At 34.8% G+C, this 16,380-nt stretch overlaps 1 protein-coding gene across 2 annotated transcripts in view; it reads left to right on the top strand.

The window, feature by feature from the left end:
• The window catches only part of PRKAA2 (protein kinase AMP-activated catalytic subunit alpha 2), a 95,487-nt gene extending 79,907 nt beyond the window's left edge, over positions 1-15,580 (top strand). For both annotated transcript variants that reach the window (XM_051856426.3, XM_051856424.3), the window contains 4 exons: positions 679-903; positions 5,514-6,018; positions 7,375-7,501; positions 7,974-15,580. In XM_051856426.3, the coding sequence (XP_051712386.1) occupies positions 679-903; positions 5,514-6,018; positions 7,375-7,501; positions 7,974-8,212 (1,096 nt within the window). In that variant the 3' untranslated portion in view covers positions 8,213-15,580. The remainder of the gene's footprint in view (positions 1-678; positions 904-5,513; positions 6,019-7,374; positions 7,502-7,973) is intronic.
• The last annotated feature ends 800 nt before the right edge of the window (positions 15,581-16,380 follow it).

The raw sequence follows: 16,380 nt of genomic DNA, 5'->3' as shown, positions 1-16,380 counted from the left end.
GCTTGGGCCCCTCCCACCCATGTGGGAGTCCTGGGTGGAGTTCTAGGCTCCTATCATTGGTTTGGCTCAGCACTACCTACTGGGGACAGTTGGAGAGTAAACCAGTAGATATATGATCTTTACCTATTTATCTATCTATTTGTGTTTCTCTGCCTTTCAACTAAAGTGAAAATAAATTTTTTAAAGTTAACAAAGTTGTATGAGTGAAAATACTGAAAGAGTATCATAAAGTGGCATATGTGTCTTAGTCTATTTGGGCTAATTGAATCATCTAATTTATGGGATTTTTGTTATAGCAGCCCAAACAGACTAAGACACTCCTACATATTCCACTTAGGATACTTTTTCAGTATTTTCTCTTATACAATTTTGTTAACTTTTCTTTCAAGAATCAAGCATAGAAAGAGTTACATTTTTTAGTGAGTAAGTTACAGTTAAATGACTTTGTGACAAATCAAAATCCATATTCTCTTGGCAGACTTGGATATTAAGTGGTCAGACCAGTAGATTAGTTCTCTCTATAAGAACAATCATGTGGAGGAGTGGCTGTAGACTTCATTAAAGATCTTGGAAGTAAATCTAGGAGCACGCTGAGTCTATGTGACATACAGAAGCAGAGTGCATACATGAGAAAAAGAGATTCCTGCATTCTAGGTTTATGCTTTCTTTTGTCCATAGATTGTATGCAGGTCCTGAAGTTGATATCTGGAGCTGCGGTGTTATCTTGTATGCGCTTCTCTGTGGCACTCTCCCATTTGATGATGAACACGTTCCCACGTTGTTTAAGAAGATCCGAGGAGGTGTTTTTTATATCCCGGAATATCTTAATCGCTCTGTCGCCACCCTCCTGATGCATATGCTGCAGGTTGACCCCCTGAAACGAGCAACCATCAAAGACATAAGGTGATTATTCTTTTTGCTCCTGTCATGCACATTTTCTTGTAGTAATAACAACAGTGCTAACTGAATGCTTGCTTTATAAGCTCACTGTCACTCCCTTTGTGTCAGGACTTTAGCTACAGTGAACTTGTCCTTTTCCTCAAAACCTACCATAGTTTTTTATGCCTTTCTTTGTTTATGTTTGCCTTCTCTGCCTTTTTTCATTCAGCCTTTGAAGTTCTGCTCTCATGCCATGTGCCTAGTAAAGTCATTTCTGATTCCCAGGCAGTGTTAGGTGCTTCTACTTATGTGGTGTTAACATGTGTTGAACGATGTTTTATCAAAGAATTCCTAAACATTAAAAAGCTGAATAAAAATTAAAAATGATGAAAACTATAAATTCAAGTTATTACGAGTACTCTGTACTCGGAACACCACTACTTATGTGGTGTTCATGCTTTTATTTTTCCCTTCTCATACTGTATCTACTTATTTCTCAGTATCTAGTTATTTCATCCTTTCTTAAATTGTTACTTTATCAGGTTAGAGTTTATGATTCTTATCTATATGTGCATAATACTATAAGGACTAGGAATATAGTGTATGCTCAGAAATTGAAGAAATTCTAGTGGAAAAGTAGGGTAAGATTTTACATACAGTGGGTAAAAAAGGCAAAAAGTTTGGTAAGTTTTTTAAAACAATAGCTGCCAATGGTTTACCTTGAAAGATCTCTTGTTATGTGAGAAGCTTCGGAAAGTGCAGTTGCTGCTGCTACTGTGAATATGACCTTTACAAAGCACATACCTGGCAGGATGATTCATTGCCTTCTACTTATTACTTAGCATGTCATGTTTCTTAGAGGTTTTCTGCTCTTACCTACGATTGCACCCATGTTTGATGTTAAGCACGTCCTTTCGACATCTTTGCAGAACCCTTCCCTTTCTGTTCATATCCCAGCATGACTATTTTGGGACCTGTGGTTCTGCGAATACTGATAGGATAGCTGTGGTGGTTGTTTATGTGACTGCTACAGATCTCTGGAAAGCCAAGACTGACTATTCCTTCTGCATTTTCTTCCCCCAGCTTTTCTTCAGTGTTCTAGGCTTCATGCATAAAAATATAAAAGTGTAAATTAGTCGCCAAATTTAGCTGTGGAAATTAATTTTGCAGGAAAAAAATCATTGTGTTCAGTTATTTAATATAAATAGTTTTTACTTGGTTTCATTCTCAGAGAGAAAATTAGACATGCTGATGTACTTGCAGCTGCTTGAATAAGCATATAAACTTAGAATAGAAGCAAAAATTATTCTGTTATTTTAAAACAGATGTTTGTATATTTTAAGATGTAGAAGAAAAATGTAAATAGGTCTACTAGGAGGTGTTAATTTATACATGGGTATGTGGTAGAAAATAGTGTCATTCAACTCTGTACTCGTAATAACTTGAATTTATAGTGTTCATCATTTTTTACTTTTTATTCAGCTTTTTAATGTTTAGGAATTCTTTGATAAAATGTGATTTAACACATGAAAAAGAATTACTAATTATTGAACAGTCATTATACTCATAACAAGCATTTTGCTATGACATGTTTGCATTAACTTTTCATAGATAGATGTTATTCTCATTTTAAGAACCTGAGGCTTTAGGGAGATTACTGACGCCATAAATAAGAGTGTCACATTGTTAAGTCAACAACAGGAGTCACTGTGTACTTACTTCTCATGTGGGATCTGTCCTTAATGTGTTGTCCAGTGTGAAGTAATGCTATAACTAGTACTGAAACAGTATTTTTACACTTTGTGTTTCTGTGTGGGTGCAAACTGATGAAATCTTTACTTAATATATACTGAATCGATCTTCTGTATATAAAGATAATTGAAAATGAATCTTGATGTGAATGGAAAGGGAGAGGGAGCGGGAGATGGGAGGGGTGCGAATGGGAAGGAAATTATTGGGGGGGGGAAGCCAATGTAATCCATAAACTGTACTTTGGAAATTTATATTTACTAAATTAAAAAAAAAGTGTGTTAATAAAAACATAATGTGATTCCCCCCCCCCCCAAAAAAAAGAACCTGAGGCTTAGGAAGATTGTGTCCTGATTTATTTGTCCCTGTTATATTGTATTTTCTGTTAAATTAAAGATCAAGTATTAATTACTATCAAAGTGTACAATATCTGGCACATGTTAAATATTGAGTAAATATGTGTTAAAAATTATACAGCTAATAAAGGGCAGAAAACTACCACTCCAAGTTGTTACAACCATTCCATGATATCCATCTTTCCTCCAGTTATCAGAATACTTTGCATATATTTTACACTACTGCATACTGTCTTATTTGGGTATATATTGCATATCCCTTATCAGAAATGAATTCCTTCTACTAGAAGTGTTTCAGATTTCTTGTTTTTTTTTTTTTTCAATTTTCAATATTTTCATAGACTTTACCAGTTGAATATATCTAATCCAAATATCTGCAATCTCAAATACTCCAAAGTTATTCAAAAAGTTTCTGATTTTGGAGCATTTGGGATATCTCAGATATTCATATAAAGGATGCTCATCTTGATACATGTATGTGTGTGTGTGTGTGTATGTAGTTTATCCTATAAGACAGTAAGTCACTAGAGGTTAGAAAATGTATCTTCATATTTATTTGTTCATTTACTCATTTTTGATTTTATTAATTTAGCAAATGGTTTGCTTAGCATCTCTGTGCAAGGTCCTATGCTAAGTGTTGAGAATGTAGTGATATGGGGCCAGCGCCATGGCACACTAGGTTAATCCTCTGTCTGCAGCGCCAGCATCCCATATGGGTGCCAGGTTCTAGTTCCAGTTGCTCCTCTTCCAGTCCAGCTCTCTGCTGTGGCCTGGGAGGGCATTGGATGATGGCCCAAGTGCTTGGGCCCCTGCGCCCGCATGGGAGACCAGGAGGAAGCACCTGGCTCCTGGCTCCTGGCTCCTGGCTCCTGGCTCCTGGCTCCTGGCTCCTGGCTTCGGATCAGCACAGCTCTGGCCGTTGTGGCTACTTGGGGAGTGAACCAACGGAAGAAAGACCTTTCTCTTTGTCTCTCTCTCTCACACTTTCTGTAACTCTCCTCTCAAATAAATAAATAAAATCTTAAAAAAAAGAGAGAGAATGTAGTGATAAAAAAGACAGAAACTGAGGCTGGTGTTGTGGCACAGCAGAAGCTGCCTTTTGCAATGCCAGCATCCCAATTAGCCTCTGCTTTGTGTCCAGCTGATTCACTTTTTTTTTTTAATTTTATTTATTTATTTGACAGGTAGAATTACAGACTGTGTGAGAGAGAGAAACAGAGAGAAAGGTCTTCCTTCCGTTGGTTCACTTTCCAAATGGCCACAATGGCCGGAGCTGTGCTGATCCGAAGCCAGGAGCCAGGAGCTTCCTCCTGGTCTCCCATGCGGGTGCAGAGGCCCAGGGACCTGGGCCATCCTCCACTGCTATCCCAGGCCACAGCAGAGAGCTGGATGGGAAGAGGAGCAGCCGAGACTAGAACTGGCGCTCATATGGGATGCCAGCGCACCAGGCGGAGTATCAACCTGCTGTGCCCCCATGCCGGCCCCGCTGCTCCACTTCTGATCCAACTCCTTGCTAATGTGCCTGGGAAAGCAGCAGATGGTGACCCAAGTGCTTGAGTTTCTGTATCCACATGGGAGACCCAGATGGAGTTACAGGCTGCTGGCTTTGGTTTTGCCTGGTCCAGCCATGGCTGTTGCAGCCATCTGAAGAATGAACCAGTGGATGGGTGATCTCCTTGGCTTTCTACTTCTCTCTCTGTAACTCTGCCTTTCAAATAAATAAATCTTAAAAAAAAAAAAAACAGATAGACATTGTAATTATATAAATCTTATTTTTGTGTTTTCCCAGGTCCATTAATCTTAGTAATAATAGTATTAATATTATTGTGGTTAATAAAGGGAGATGAAGTTAAACTTCTGAATCTGAATCCTGATTTTTGTCTTTACTAACTATGAGCTTATTACTTAATGTATTCTTTATTTATTTCCTATATATAGTGGAATTGTTGGGAATGTAGTCATAGATTGAATTGTGAAATTTCCATTTATATTAGTCTAAGTATAATTCAGTAACAGAAACTGTAAATATTCAATTTAATGTAATTAAATCATTCATTGGTAGTGTGGAAAATACTATCGATGGTGATTTTTCCAAATGGCAACGTATTTTGTTATATACTATCAAAAATCATATTATTATCTACACTAACCTCAGCAGAAAGTATTTAAGGTGAAGCTGTCACATTGGTGGAGAAACACACAAATTACTATAAAAATTGTAAATTTTTGCTTGAAAGCTTGAATTTTATTGTTGGTAACCAGTATTGCTGGTTGTTTATTTTGAAGTGACAGCTTACCTTGTTTTTGAGGAAATGTCAGCCAAATACCCACGTCTGAACAACCATGGTTTTTCCAGTTTAATTAGCTTGCATAAGGTCACAGTGCCAGTGAGTGGCAGAGCTAGGACTAAAGACAAGGTCTTTCTGATTCTAGTAGGTTGTGTTGCCCCATGTTTGAATTGTTTGGGACTTGCCAAAGCATGTTCTTATGATAGTGTATTATGGTGGTTTTTTTTTTTTTTTCCCCTAGAGAACATGAGTGGTTTAAACAAGATTTGCCCACTTACTTATTTCCTGAAGACCCCTCCTATGATGCTAATGTCATTGATGATGAGGCTGTGAGAGAGGTGTGTGAAAAATTTGAGTGTACAGAATCAGAAGTAATGAACAGTTTATATAGTGGTGACCCTCAAGACCAGCTTGCGGTGGCTTATCATCTTATCATTGACAATCGGAGAATAATGAACCAAGCCAGTGAGTTCTACCTCGCTTCCAGTCCTCCAGCAGGTTCTTTTATGGATGATAGTGCCATGCATATTCCCCCAGGACTTAAACCTCATCCAGAAAGGATGCCGCCTCTCATAGCAGACAGCCCCAAAGCAAAATGTCCGTTGGATGCACTAAATACAACTAAGCCCAAATCTTTAGCTGTGAAAAAAGCCAAATGGCATCTTGGAATCCGAAGTCAGAGCAAACCATATGACATCATGGCTGAAGTGTACCGAGCTATGAAGCAGCTGGACTTTGAATGGAAGGTAGGAAATTGTAATGTGTTAGATCGTTTTGGAAGCCATTTGCATGTGTAATCTGTCCTGAGCCACTGAGTACTGAGATTAAGGGTTTTTGATTTAGATACAAATTTAATAATTTTGATGCTTTTTGATAGACCTCATTCTTTCCAATAATATAATATGTCCATTTCAAACCTTCCTCTCCCTCAAAAAAACCTCTATAAAGTGCTGTTAATGTTGGAAACTTACATATTTCGATTTATGGAATAGCATTCTTGGCCATGAAATGGAAAATAATTAATTTGAAATAATCTGAGAAAACAGCTCATCTGTTTGAGCAGCACCACAGCAGTAAATGGTCAGATGTCTTCAAAGACTGTGTTTTTACTTCTTTTGTTTTGGGGAGTGTCGTGGGAGCTTTTTATTTCCTTTTATCCTCTTTTTTTTGGGGGGCGGGGGGGAAGGTGATTGTGACCACTAGTGGTCAATACAAAGTATACCATCAAGACATAGTCATTTAGTCAACAGGTACTTTTCTCCAAGTTAAGAAATTTTCTCTTATTTGGTGTTTCTGAATCTTAGGTATAGTATATTTTCCTTACTCTTAGACTACATTTTACTTTTTTAAAAAATTGTGTCGATTTTATTCAGTTCTATTTGAATATATGTAGAAGAGAAACATTTTTGCTTTTACTCTTCTTCCTTTCATTGGGACCGTGAATTTTTTTATTTTTAAAGGAAGAACAAAAGCATTCAGATTTATCATGTAAATATTCATTTGACATACTTGAATAAATCAGTCATTTTACTTTCATTATTTGTATATGACATGAAAATAAAATAATATTTCCTTAATACCAGTTAGAAACAGATTTGCCTTTTCAGAAGTAGTTTTATGTAGTTAAGAGGTGTTAATGACTTTAAAATTCCTTACTGAAAAGTTTCTGAAGCTAATTTATAGATGTTTTGAAAACCCAGAATCTTCTTTGAGTGTAGTTTTGTTATTTTTAAAAGGCAAATATATCTTCCTACCAGGATTATTTTGAATTTTGTGATAGTACCTTGTATTCCTTTTACAACATGTTCACCAGCCAAAGTATTCAAGCAGCAGCGAGGCTACCAATAGTATTTTTAATATTTTAGAATGGATACATGTTTGAAGTGAAGGCTAGACTTCATTTAATTTCTTAAGTTCCCTTTAAATTTTAATTTCTATACATGAATAGTAGTTAGTGGAGATAAAATAAACGCCTGTAATTTACAAACAAATTATTCAGAAATTCCTTCCCTGCCTTATTCTTATCAGCTATTTGTTTGTAACATTGCTTCCAATAAAAAAGGAGACATTTTGTAGTTTGTTTCATTGATTTCCTATTTTAGGTAGTGAATGCATACCATCTTCGAGTAAGAAGAAAAAATCCAGTGACTGGCAATTATGTGAAAATGAGCTTGCAACTTTACCTGGTTGATAATAGAAGCTATCTTTTGGACTTTAAAAGCATTGATGGTAAGGAAGCTGTGCAGGTATAAACTCTTAAGAAAGTAAAACTTGGCACTAGTTGATCAGATTTTAAAATCATCTCAAAGACATGGTGGGTAAATATTGACGGGTTTTTAAGTAATCTAGACTTAAAATATTAAGTGAAATTATTTTTTGATATAATGGAAGATATTAAGTTGTCAATGATATGTTTTCTTCAAATGTGGGGCTATCAGTTTGATTTCAATATTAATACCACATATTTTGTCGAGAAGGATTTAGGGATCATATTTTGACCATGTGGAAGTGTTGTGATTGATTAGTGATGGATTAGGAGGAAAGAGCTATTACCACCTCTGCTCCTGAAACACTGAACATGACATTTATTACTAAGCTGCCTTTGTTCCAATATGTTTATATAATCTCCTGAATATAGCAATTTTGTAGAGGACTTGGGCAAATAGAATTTATGTATGAATTGTTCTTTTGTCCTTTCCAGATGAGGTAGTGGAACAGAGGTCTGGTTCCTCAACACCTCAGCGCTCCTGCTCTGCGGCTGGCTTACACAGGCCAAGATCAAGTTTTGATTCTACCACTGCAGAGAGTCATTCGCTTTCTGGCTCTCTCACTGGCTCTTTGACAGGAAGCACATTGTCTTCAGTTTCACCTCGCCTGGGCAGTCACACCATGGATTTTTTTGAAATGTGTGCCAGTCTGATCACTACTTTAGCACGTTGATGATCTGTCCCTGGTTTCTATCTTTCTGTTACTGCACTGTGAAAGATGAGATATATTCTTTAAATTATTATCTTACTTCTGGATGTCACATATCTGCAATACTAATTAAGAGACATGAATATTTCCAGGGGACACTCGATGCCATTGAAATTATTGAAAACAAAAATGTCTGACATTTTATTTACCTGTAGAACTCTGTAATTCTAACGTGCCTGTGATAAAATCACATAGGCAGTGTCTTTAACTATTGGACATCAATGAAGATTGTTAATTCACAGGTGTGGGTTCACTTCAGGTGATTTACTCAACTCACTGAGGAACCCTCTCAACATGAGAGGGGTTTGTCAATACCTCCCTGCTTCACTCTTTATTGTAGGTCAGTCACGTTTGCTTCCTAAATTTCAGTAGGCTTTAAGCAGTGTTTATACAACCCCAGTTTTCTTGAACAAGATTTAAAACACAACCACTAGTTAGATATTATATAAATGGTGAATTCTTAAAAACTTGCCCTCCCAAATTTCAGAAGCCAAGTTTTTGCAAATATTGCCTAGTGCTCACCAGAAGGGCTGTGGTCCTGTAATAGGTAACCACGATTTCCAGGTACCTTATAAACAGTTATAGAAACCTCAGGACTTTATCTTGAGATTTCCCTAAATAATAGGTTTTAGCCTAAGAGCTTTCAGGGTTCGATTTGGTATTGGAACAAATCATCTGGAATTGCAACAATTTTTATCTTTTCTATAAACATGTCCTTTTAAAATACGCCTTCAAAACCTACTTTTCTCAAATTTGTTTTGGCTTGTTTTATGTTTTTGCACTTAACAAAGAATAATACAATAGTAGACAGTTAAATGAAACAAAGCAATGTATCAATGATCCCTTAAAAGTGAACTCTTATTTTTGATCCTTTATTTTGTATGTATGAGATGGGGACTAGGGGGAGTTAAGGAGGTGAAGGTCTTCTTGCATTTCACATTGCAAATTCTTCATTTAAAGTTTAAGTTTCTAATCGCTGTCACCTCCTTAACCCAACTAATCACCATTGTCTTTGCTCATTGTTTGATCCTCAGTGGTCCATTAACTTAGCTTTTGAGTCTTTCCCACTACCTTTCTTGGTTGCTGGCCATTCAGTTTGAAAACACCATTCTGGCCCCAAGGGCTTTTATGTACTCCCAAAACTTGAGAGGCCATGACCTTCACTGTTGAACCTGATATGGCAGAGAAGCCTTAAACATTGAGAAAAGTTCTCTCTTGAATAAATGTATGTGTTGTTTACATATATACATATATGTATTCACATACTAGTGCTTTTCAGAAAAACCAAACATTTTTTGCTGTTTTGTTTCATGCAGGTTATTTTTAAGATTAAAAAAGAAAACTATATATCAGGGTAGATAATAACTCATTTATTATATTTTGTTTTAAAAATATTTAATTTTTAAATTATGTGTAATTTATCTAAATTGTATTTATTCATTTATTGTATTTAATATGTTATAATTAACAGTCTCATTCACATGACTTACTCTAAAAAATATTAAGCTCTTGAAAACGAAACAAAACAAAGTGATGACATTGCCTTGACAAATTTCTCTTTGCCAAAAATAGGATATTTTCTACCAAGAAGCAGATGTTAGAAAACGTTTCTCCCGTGCTTATCAAAGACAAGAATGTCTGTCTTGGAATTTTTTTTAAGTTCTGAGTTTGCATTGTATCACATTGTTTTTAGGTCTCTTAAAAATGTTGTTAAGTAACTTGTAAGTTGGGCTTGTTAATGTCAAAATAAAAGGGATCCTTGTTCACCAGTCTGGGGAGCGGGATGGTCTGGAGTTTGAGATAGTACTGAAGTTTAACCTTTGAAACATTGCCATCTTGTGGCACCAGTAGGCTGTTGTTTCATTTACTGTTTTAGGTGGGTAAGTAGTCCTGTATTAGTTTGATGTTCAGTCTGCTAAATGGCATCATTTTGGCTTCTCCAAATGTGTACAGGCCTCTTTTGAGAAAAACAGAACCATTCAGTCTTTGCCTGAATATGAATGGAAAGATCTTAGAAATAAGGAACTAAACAGATTCCTTTTCCCCAGTAGCAAAGTCCACAATTTTGAAGGCAGAGAAACAATGAGAAATAATCCAGTGGCATTTTAGTTTTGTTATTCTAATGAGCCAGATAATAGAAACTTATTCACATCAAATTTATATGGATGATTATCATATGTTTTGAGAGTTAAAAATTTATTAATTTTTTTCTCATTCTTACCAGAATTTGTGAACATCCACAGATTGATAATTGCTTGTTGACTTGTAGGAGACCCAAAGGGTGCAGTTTTGTTTATTCCATTTGTAAATTTTTTTAAAACAGATATTCTGTGACTCTAGATGGTTTAGTGAAATAGTTTGTAGAGAGGAGACATTAGGAGACCCTGTCTAGCTCAATAGTAGACTCTTTGTTACCTGTGAGCACAAGAAGGGAAAGAATCAATTTCTAATCTAAAATTCCTACATATCAGTCTTAGATATTGCTGAACTGTGGATGATAGATAGGTCTGAGCCAAGCACAATGTCCTGCAATCAAGACACTTCAGGAGAGCTTCTGTTATTGGGCTATAGATAAAGCTTTAGATGTGTCATGGGAATAGACTCCATGTGGTTCTAGAACAGCATGCCTCATAGTGCATCCTGTGAGATACTCTGCTGAGGAAAAGAGTTCATGATGGAGTAAGCTTGGAAAATATTACATGCTGCTCTCCTCCCTTGAGGATGACAATGGATATGACAAAGACTGACAAGTTCTTCCATGAAAAAAGAAAGCCATGTAACTTTAACACTGCTTGCCCCCCCAAAAATTTGCCATTTAAAAAACTTATCCCATGATGAAAAGTAAATTGAGAATATCTTTTTTTAAGGAAAATCATCCTAGGTGCCATAATTAGGGTAATTAATGATAAAATTAAGGTAGAATTTCTTTCCTTTTTATCAATTTTGGGGAAAGTCTAGTTCAGAATCAATCATTTTTACTTATAGAAATGTTCTTGATTGAATGCTAAACTAAACAGAATTTTTTGTATCTGTAACTTGTTTTGTGGCACCTTGGCTGTCTTAATAAGCTTGTGGTATTGTTTAGGTGCAACGTTTATACTTTTTTGTACAGATGGATGACTGAAAGACTTTAAACAAGATTTCTTGTTTAAAAAAGATGAGTGACTCATGCTGATGGCTCTATGGGTAGAGTTGTCATCATTAATCCTACTTTGAAAATCTGTAGTCAGTGAACATTTTCTAAGTATTTTGTATAGGATACCATATATAGATCTAAGTCCATTATTTAGATCTTTCAGTATAGGAACGGACACTGTCTTGAATATACAGATAGCCAACCATTTACAAGTTGAGTTTTTGCTTTGATCAACAAACCTAGTGTTTGCATTCCTTGATACTAGCCAGCTATAAAGAGAATCCAGGAGCCGAATTAATCAGGAATAGTATTTCTATGTCAGGGAATTTGCTATACATAGCACAAACAATTCTCTTTTTCTGAAAATAGGTATACTGTCTGTTATTCCCTAAACAGTTCGTATTCAGGGAATACGAATTGGTTTTTAGTATTAAACATAATTTAGAAAATGATTATAAACAAGTCTTAACAGACTTTTGGAATACTTGGATTGATCTGTGGTATTTATGAATGTGCAGTTTACTGAGTTCATGTAGGCATTGCACCTTTCCATTTATAAAATGTAAAAGCCTGTCACAAATATCAGATCTTTGTCTATTCACTGGAGAGTAATTTAAATCCCATTAACGGCTGTGAAATCTTAATATCTAAATGCTAGGCATACTCCTGCATTTGTCTGTATTGTAAATACCCAAACCTTTTCAGTCTTGCATTTCTGCAAACCATCCTCATGTTTACCCTGTGACTTTTTAAATAGGAAATGTAATTTATTTTAATCATAGTCTCAGAGGCTGTGTTAAAAACTCTGAGTGAGGAATATGTACAATCTGTCAGTAAGTTGCATCATTTGGGGCCTCATTTTTGTAACTCCTAAAAAGGGAGGGATAGATTAAAAGACCTCGAAGGTAACTCTGAGCTTTAAAGTGCTGTCTTTTCTGCCTTTTCATATGATTTGTGTTAGTATTCACTTTTTTTTATGCATTTAGAATTTTTATACGACAAGTGTGAGTGTTCTGTTTTGGTTTGATGAGGCATTTCAAAGGTATATACTTGAATATTTTTATACAGCTGCCCCTTGGAATACTAATGGCAAAATCATCCAGAAAACCAAACATGTAAAATATCACGTCCTCTTGGCATAAAGCAGAATATTACCAAGGTAGTGATAGAAGTGTTCCATGCATTTTTATGGTGATTCTTTAGATCCACACACCCTCTTTATATGTTATGGTAATTGCTATTACAGAAACCACATGAAATAACCAGAAAAATTATTCTTTACCATTTTCTATATGAGAAAGGAGGACCATTAAGCTTTAATGCCATACTACTAGATATTCAGTGGTGACTATTTTTTCTTTATTGAAAAACCACCTTTCCTTGGGGGAGAACAGCTCAAATTAATGAAACACTGGAGTAGCTGAAAAATAAATACAAATATATTGCTTTCGAGTCTTCAAATGACATAAAGTGGTCTTAACTAAATATTTCCTAGTTTATTCAAATCAATTGATTGTACTAGGTGTAATCATCTGAAAAATTTATGATAATTGATTTTATAAGTGCTTCTGAGTTATTGAAGGTGCTTAAAAATACTCAAACTGTAGGATGTTATTCAGCACTTTTTATTTATGGGATTCTTTGAGCACAATCCTTTTTCAAAAAGAAAACTACCCCCAGTCCTTATCTACGTTATCATAGTTTTGGATTAGGACCTGAATTCGGTTTATCTAAATGTCATATACAGATTGATATTTTTCTTTTTATATGCATATTAGATGATACAACACTGTTTTTGCAAGTTATATTTCTAGTCACGATCTACCTAATTATTATTGGATTGATAAAGATTTACCCAGACCTTACTAACACTTTGAAATGTACATGTTTGATGAGCTTTAAAAATTGTATAAACATTATTTAAACAAGCTGCTGGCATCTTTACTACCATAAATACATCTTTTCCCATGTTTGATTATGATGCATTCGATGCCATTGAACAGTAATAGCATGAAAACCAGGACACACAGTCTAGACTGAATTGAGTTTTAATTGAACTTCTTCAGCCATAACCTGATAAAAAAAAAAATCAGGCTGGGCTCAGAAGTTAGCAGACTGCAGGCCTGTATTAATTTTGCCAGACAATGTTAATGTTTACTGCCATCCTTTCGAAGTAATGCAGTTTGCAGCCATAACTGTGTATGTGACTTTTGGGAAGTTTGGTTTATATCTAAAGCTTAGATTTTGTGGAAGTAGTTCATGATTGTTTGGACAAGCAGGGTAGGTAAATTTCAATTACATTTAAAGTGCAATTAAGGAAATATTAGAGTAGAGCACTCTTTCCAGGGAAAAAGTATTTGTAGAATATCCTAGCAAGAAAAATTTTTGAACACACATAGAATTTTGACAAAGTTTATACAATGTGATTTTTTTTAATTTAAGATTTGCTACTTTGTATTAATTTAAAAATCTGAAACTTTAAGGAGGAGCAGAAACATTCGCAGCAAGAAGAATTGCATGGTTAACTTTTACTTTGCTATTTTAAGCATGCATTTTTCATAGTTAAAAATCCCTTTGAAGTAAGTTTTGTTATCAAGAAAAAAGGCCATTTTGCTACATAGATAACGTTTTCCTAAAATGGAAAAGAAAAAATCAATCAACCATTCTAAAACAAAAAAACAAAAATTAAAAAAAAAACAGTAAATTGTGCCTTCTCTCTTAAATTATAAATTATAGGAACAGTAATAGTAAAATCTTTTTTGAACTCTATTATCTTTCTTTTAATTCCTCTCATTTTTTTCTTAGATCTGCCTTCCACAAATGATTATGTTGTTTGCTTCTGCCAGTTTGTTGTCAAATTCCTTTGGCCAAATCTCATGTTATCACTGTCTTAAGTTGTTCACTAAATGTATTTTTTATTATTTTATGTTGCTTCACTTTAGTCACTTTGGTAAACCATTTGACTGTATTCTCATGTTTTAAAAATTAAAGCCCCAATAGTAGTCTTTGTACTTTAGTCTATTTTTAGCTTTTTAAAAGTTTGTCAAGGACAAAATGCAGATCTAAGGACAACATCTAATTAGAATCTGGTTCTCCATTTGACTGCTGTAGCAGTTCAATTCATGTATGTAACCTCATTCAGTTTTCCCATCTACAAAATGTGGATAGTAACCTACCTCACAGCTGTGTGGGAGAGACTGACAGGAGTCGCTTGTTTAAATATAGGGTTTATATCCCCATATTTAATGTAAATGCCTGCTTTTTTTAAATATAAATATTTGATATTGACAGGATGAGTACGTTGATTTTTGGATAAGCTTTATGTGGTAAGAACATAGGAGTAAGAATGTTTAAGACCACAGTTTCACAAATCACAGTGTTCTTATTTTAAATGACAGTTAAAATTCCTTGAAACATCAGAGATTTAAATATACATGTCTTGTTGGAGCAAATATTCAGAACCTCTTAATATTGGCTGAAACTGCCTTACTGTACCAAAATACAGCTTTCTTTCAAAACTGTTCACAAACATCTATGGTCGTACAATGTTTTGAGTATTTATTGTGAAGTTGTTAGAGAACTGTGAACTCTACAGATAGTATCTTGATGTTGTTTTAGGAAGAATGGCTGTGTTCTTTATCATATGTTTAAATATTATATGGTGACTTTTAAGTGCAACAAATAAAACTGAAAATTGATAGAAATTGTTATGTCCATAACAATTACAAGAATATATGATTGGACAGTAATGATTCAGATCTTTTCAAGAATACCTTGCATTCATTCTTAGCCCATCTTTAAAAAATTAACTTCAACCTATCGGAGCACTTGTTACATATCTATTTAAAAATGTTTAAAAACTGTTGATATTTGGACACTTCTTATAATTGGTTTTAGGGGAAAAAACCCTGTAGACTTCTAGTACTTTTGCACTTTAATAACCATAGGTTCAAATTTCAGTTTTGTTTGTTAAGTATCTTTTGTGAGTGTTAAATGAAAAGTGGGAAGGATTTGTCTTCCATTAATTATATGGAAAAGATGTTTTGAATGACACAGCATTTCATAGTTACAGGTTCTCCCTCAATAATGTTTGCACTGTATGAAACTCACAGGTAACAAACACAAAGGAGACAAGCACCCTATCTGATTGTGAGCTTTTTCACAAAATCAAATTAAAGGCTATGGTTGATTTGAAAGCTGCTATTGTTTCTTTTCAGTCATTAAAATAATAATCTGCATGACAATTAATAGTTATAAAGTTGTTATAGAAAACAATTGCTTACAACTCATTGGATATTTGATGTTATCTTTGCACATTTTATCTTCTTTGTTGCACATTATGGCTTTTAAATTTAGCCGTGGTACTAGTTTCCTATTGTTGCCCTAACAAATTACTACAGACTTAAAAACTTAACACATATTTATAATCTTACAGTTCAGAAGTCCAGTTTGTTTAGCTAGTTTTTCTTAAATCATAGCAGAAATTTCTTTTTTAAAAATTGATTAACATGTAAGACTGATACATATCTATGACGTGCAATGCAGTATTTCAACACATGTACAGCACATACTGTTCAAATCAGGGTAAGTACAACTTCTATTCCTCATCATTTTATGTCAGGAGCCTTTGAATGCCTCTCCTATAGATCTTCAAAAAATAATTTGTTTCTGTGAACCATAGACAGCCAACTGTGCTGGGGAAACTAGGACTCATGCCTTCCATCTGTGTTTTAGTACCTGTTACCCAGCTTTTTTCTATCCACATTTTCCCTTGTCCTTCTGAGCCTCTGTAATCACTATTCAATGTTCAGATTGACTTTTTATTTTTAAGCCTTCACATATGAGGAAGAACATGTGGTATGTGTCTTTCTGTGTCTTTCTTACTTCTCTTAGCAATTTCCAGTGGGGAAATTCCCAGGAGTGGGATGGCTGGGTCATGTGGTAGGGCTATATTCAGGTTTCTGAGGAATCTCCAAACTGTCTTCCTTAGTGGCTT

The sequence above is a fragment of the Oryctolagus cuniculus genome, chromosome 7 (genome assembly GCF_051225735.1).
Source record: "Oryctolagus cuniculus isolate XC-2025 breed Fujian yellow rabbit chromosome 7, ASM5122573v1, whole genome shotgun sequence".
In the NCBI taxonomy this organism is placed as follows: Eukaryota; Metazoa; Chordata; class Mammalia; order Lagomorpha; family Leporidae; genus Oryctolagus; species Oryctolagus cuniculus.
Note: the sequence above shows the minus strand (reverse complement) of the source record. Positions and strands in the feature narration are given on the sequence as shown.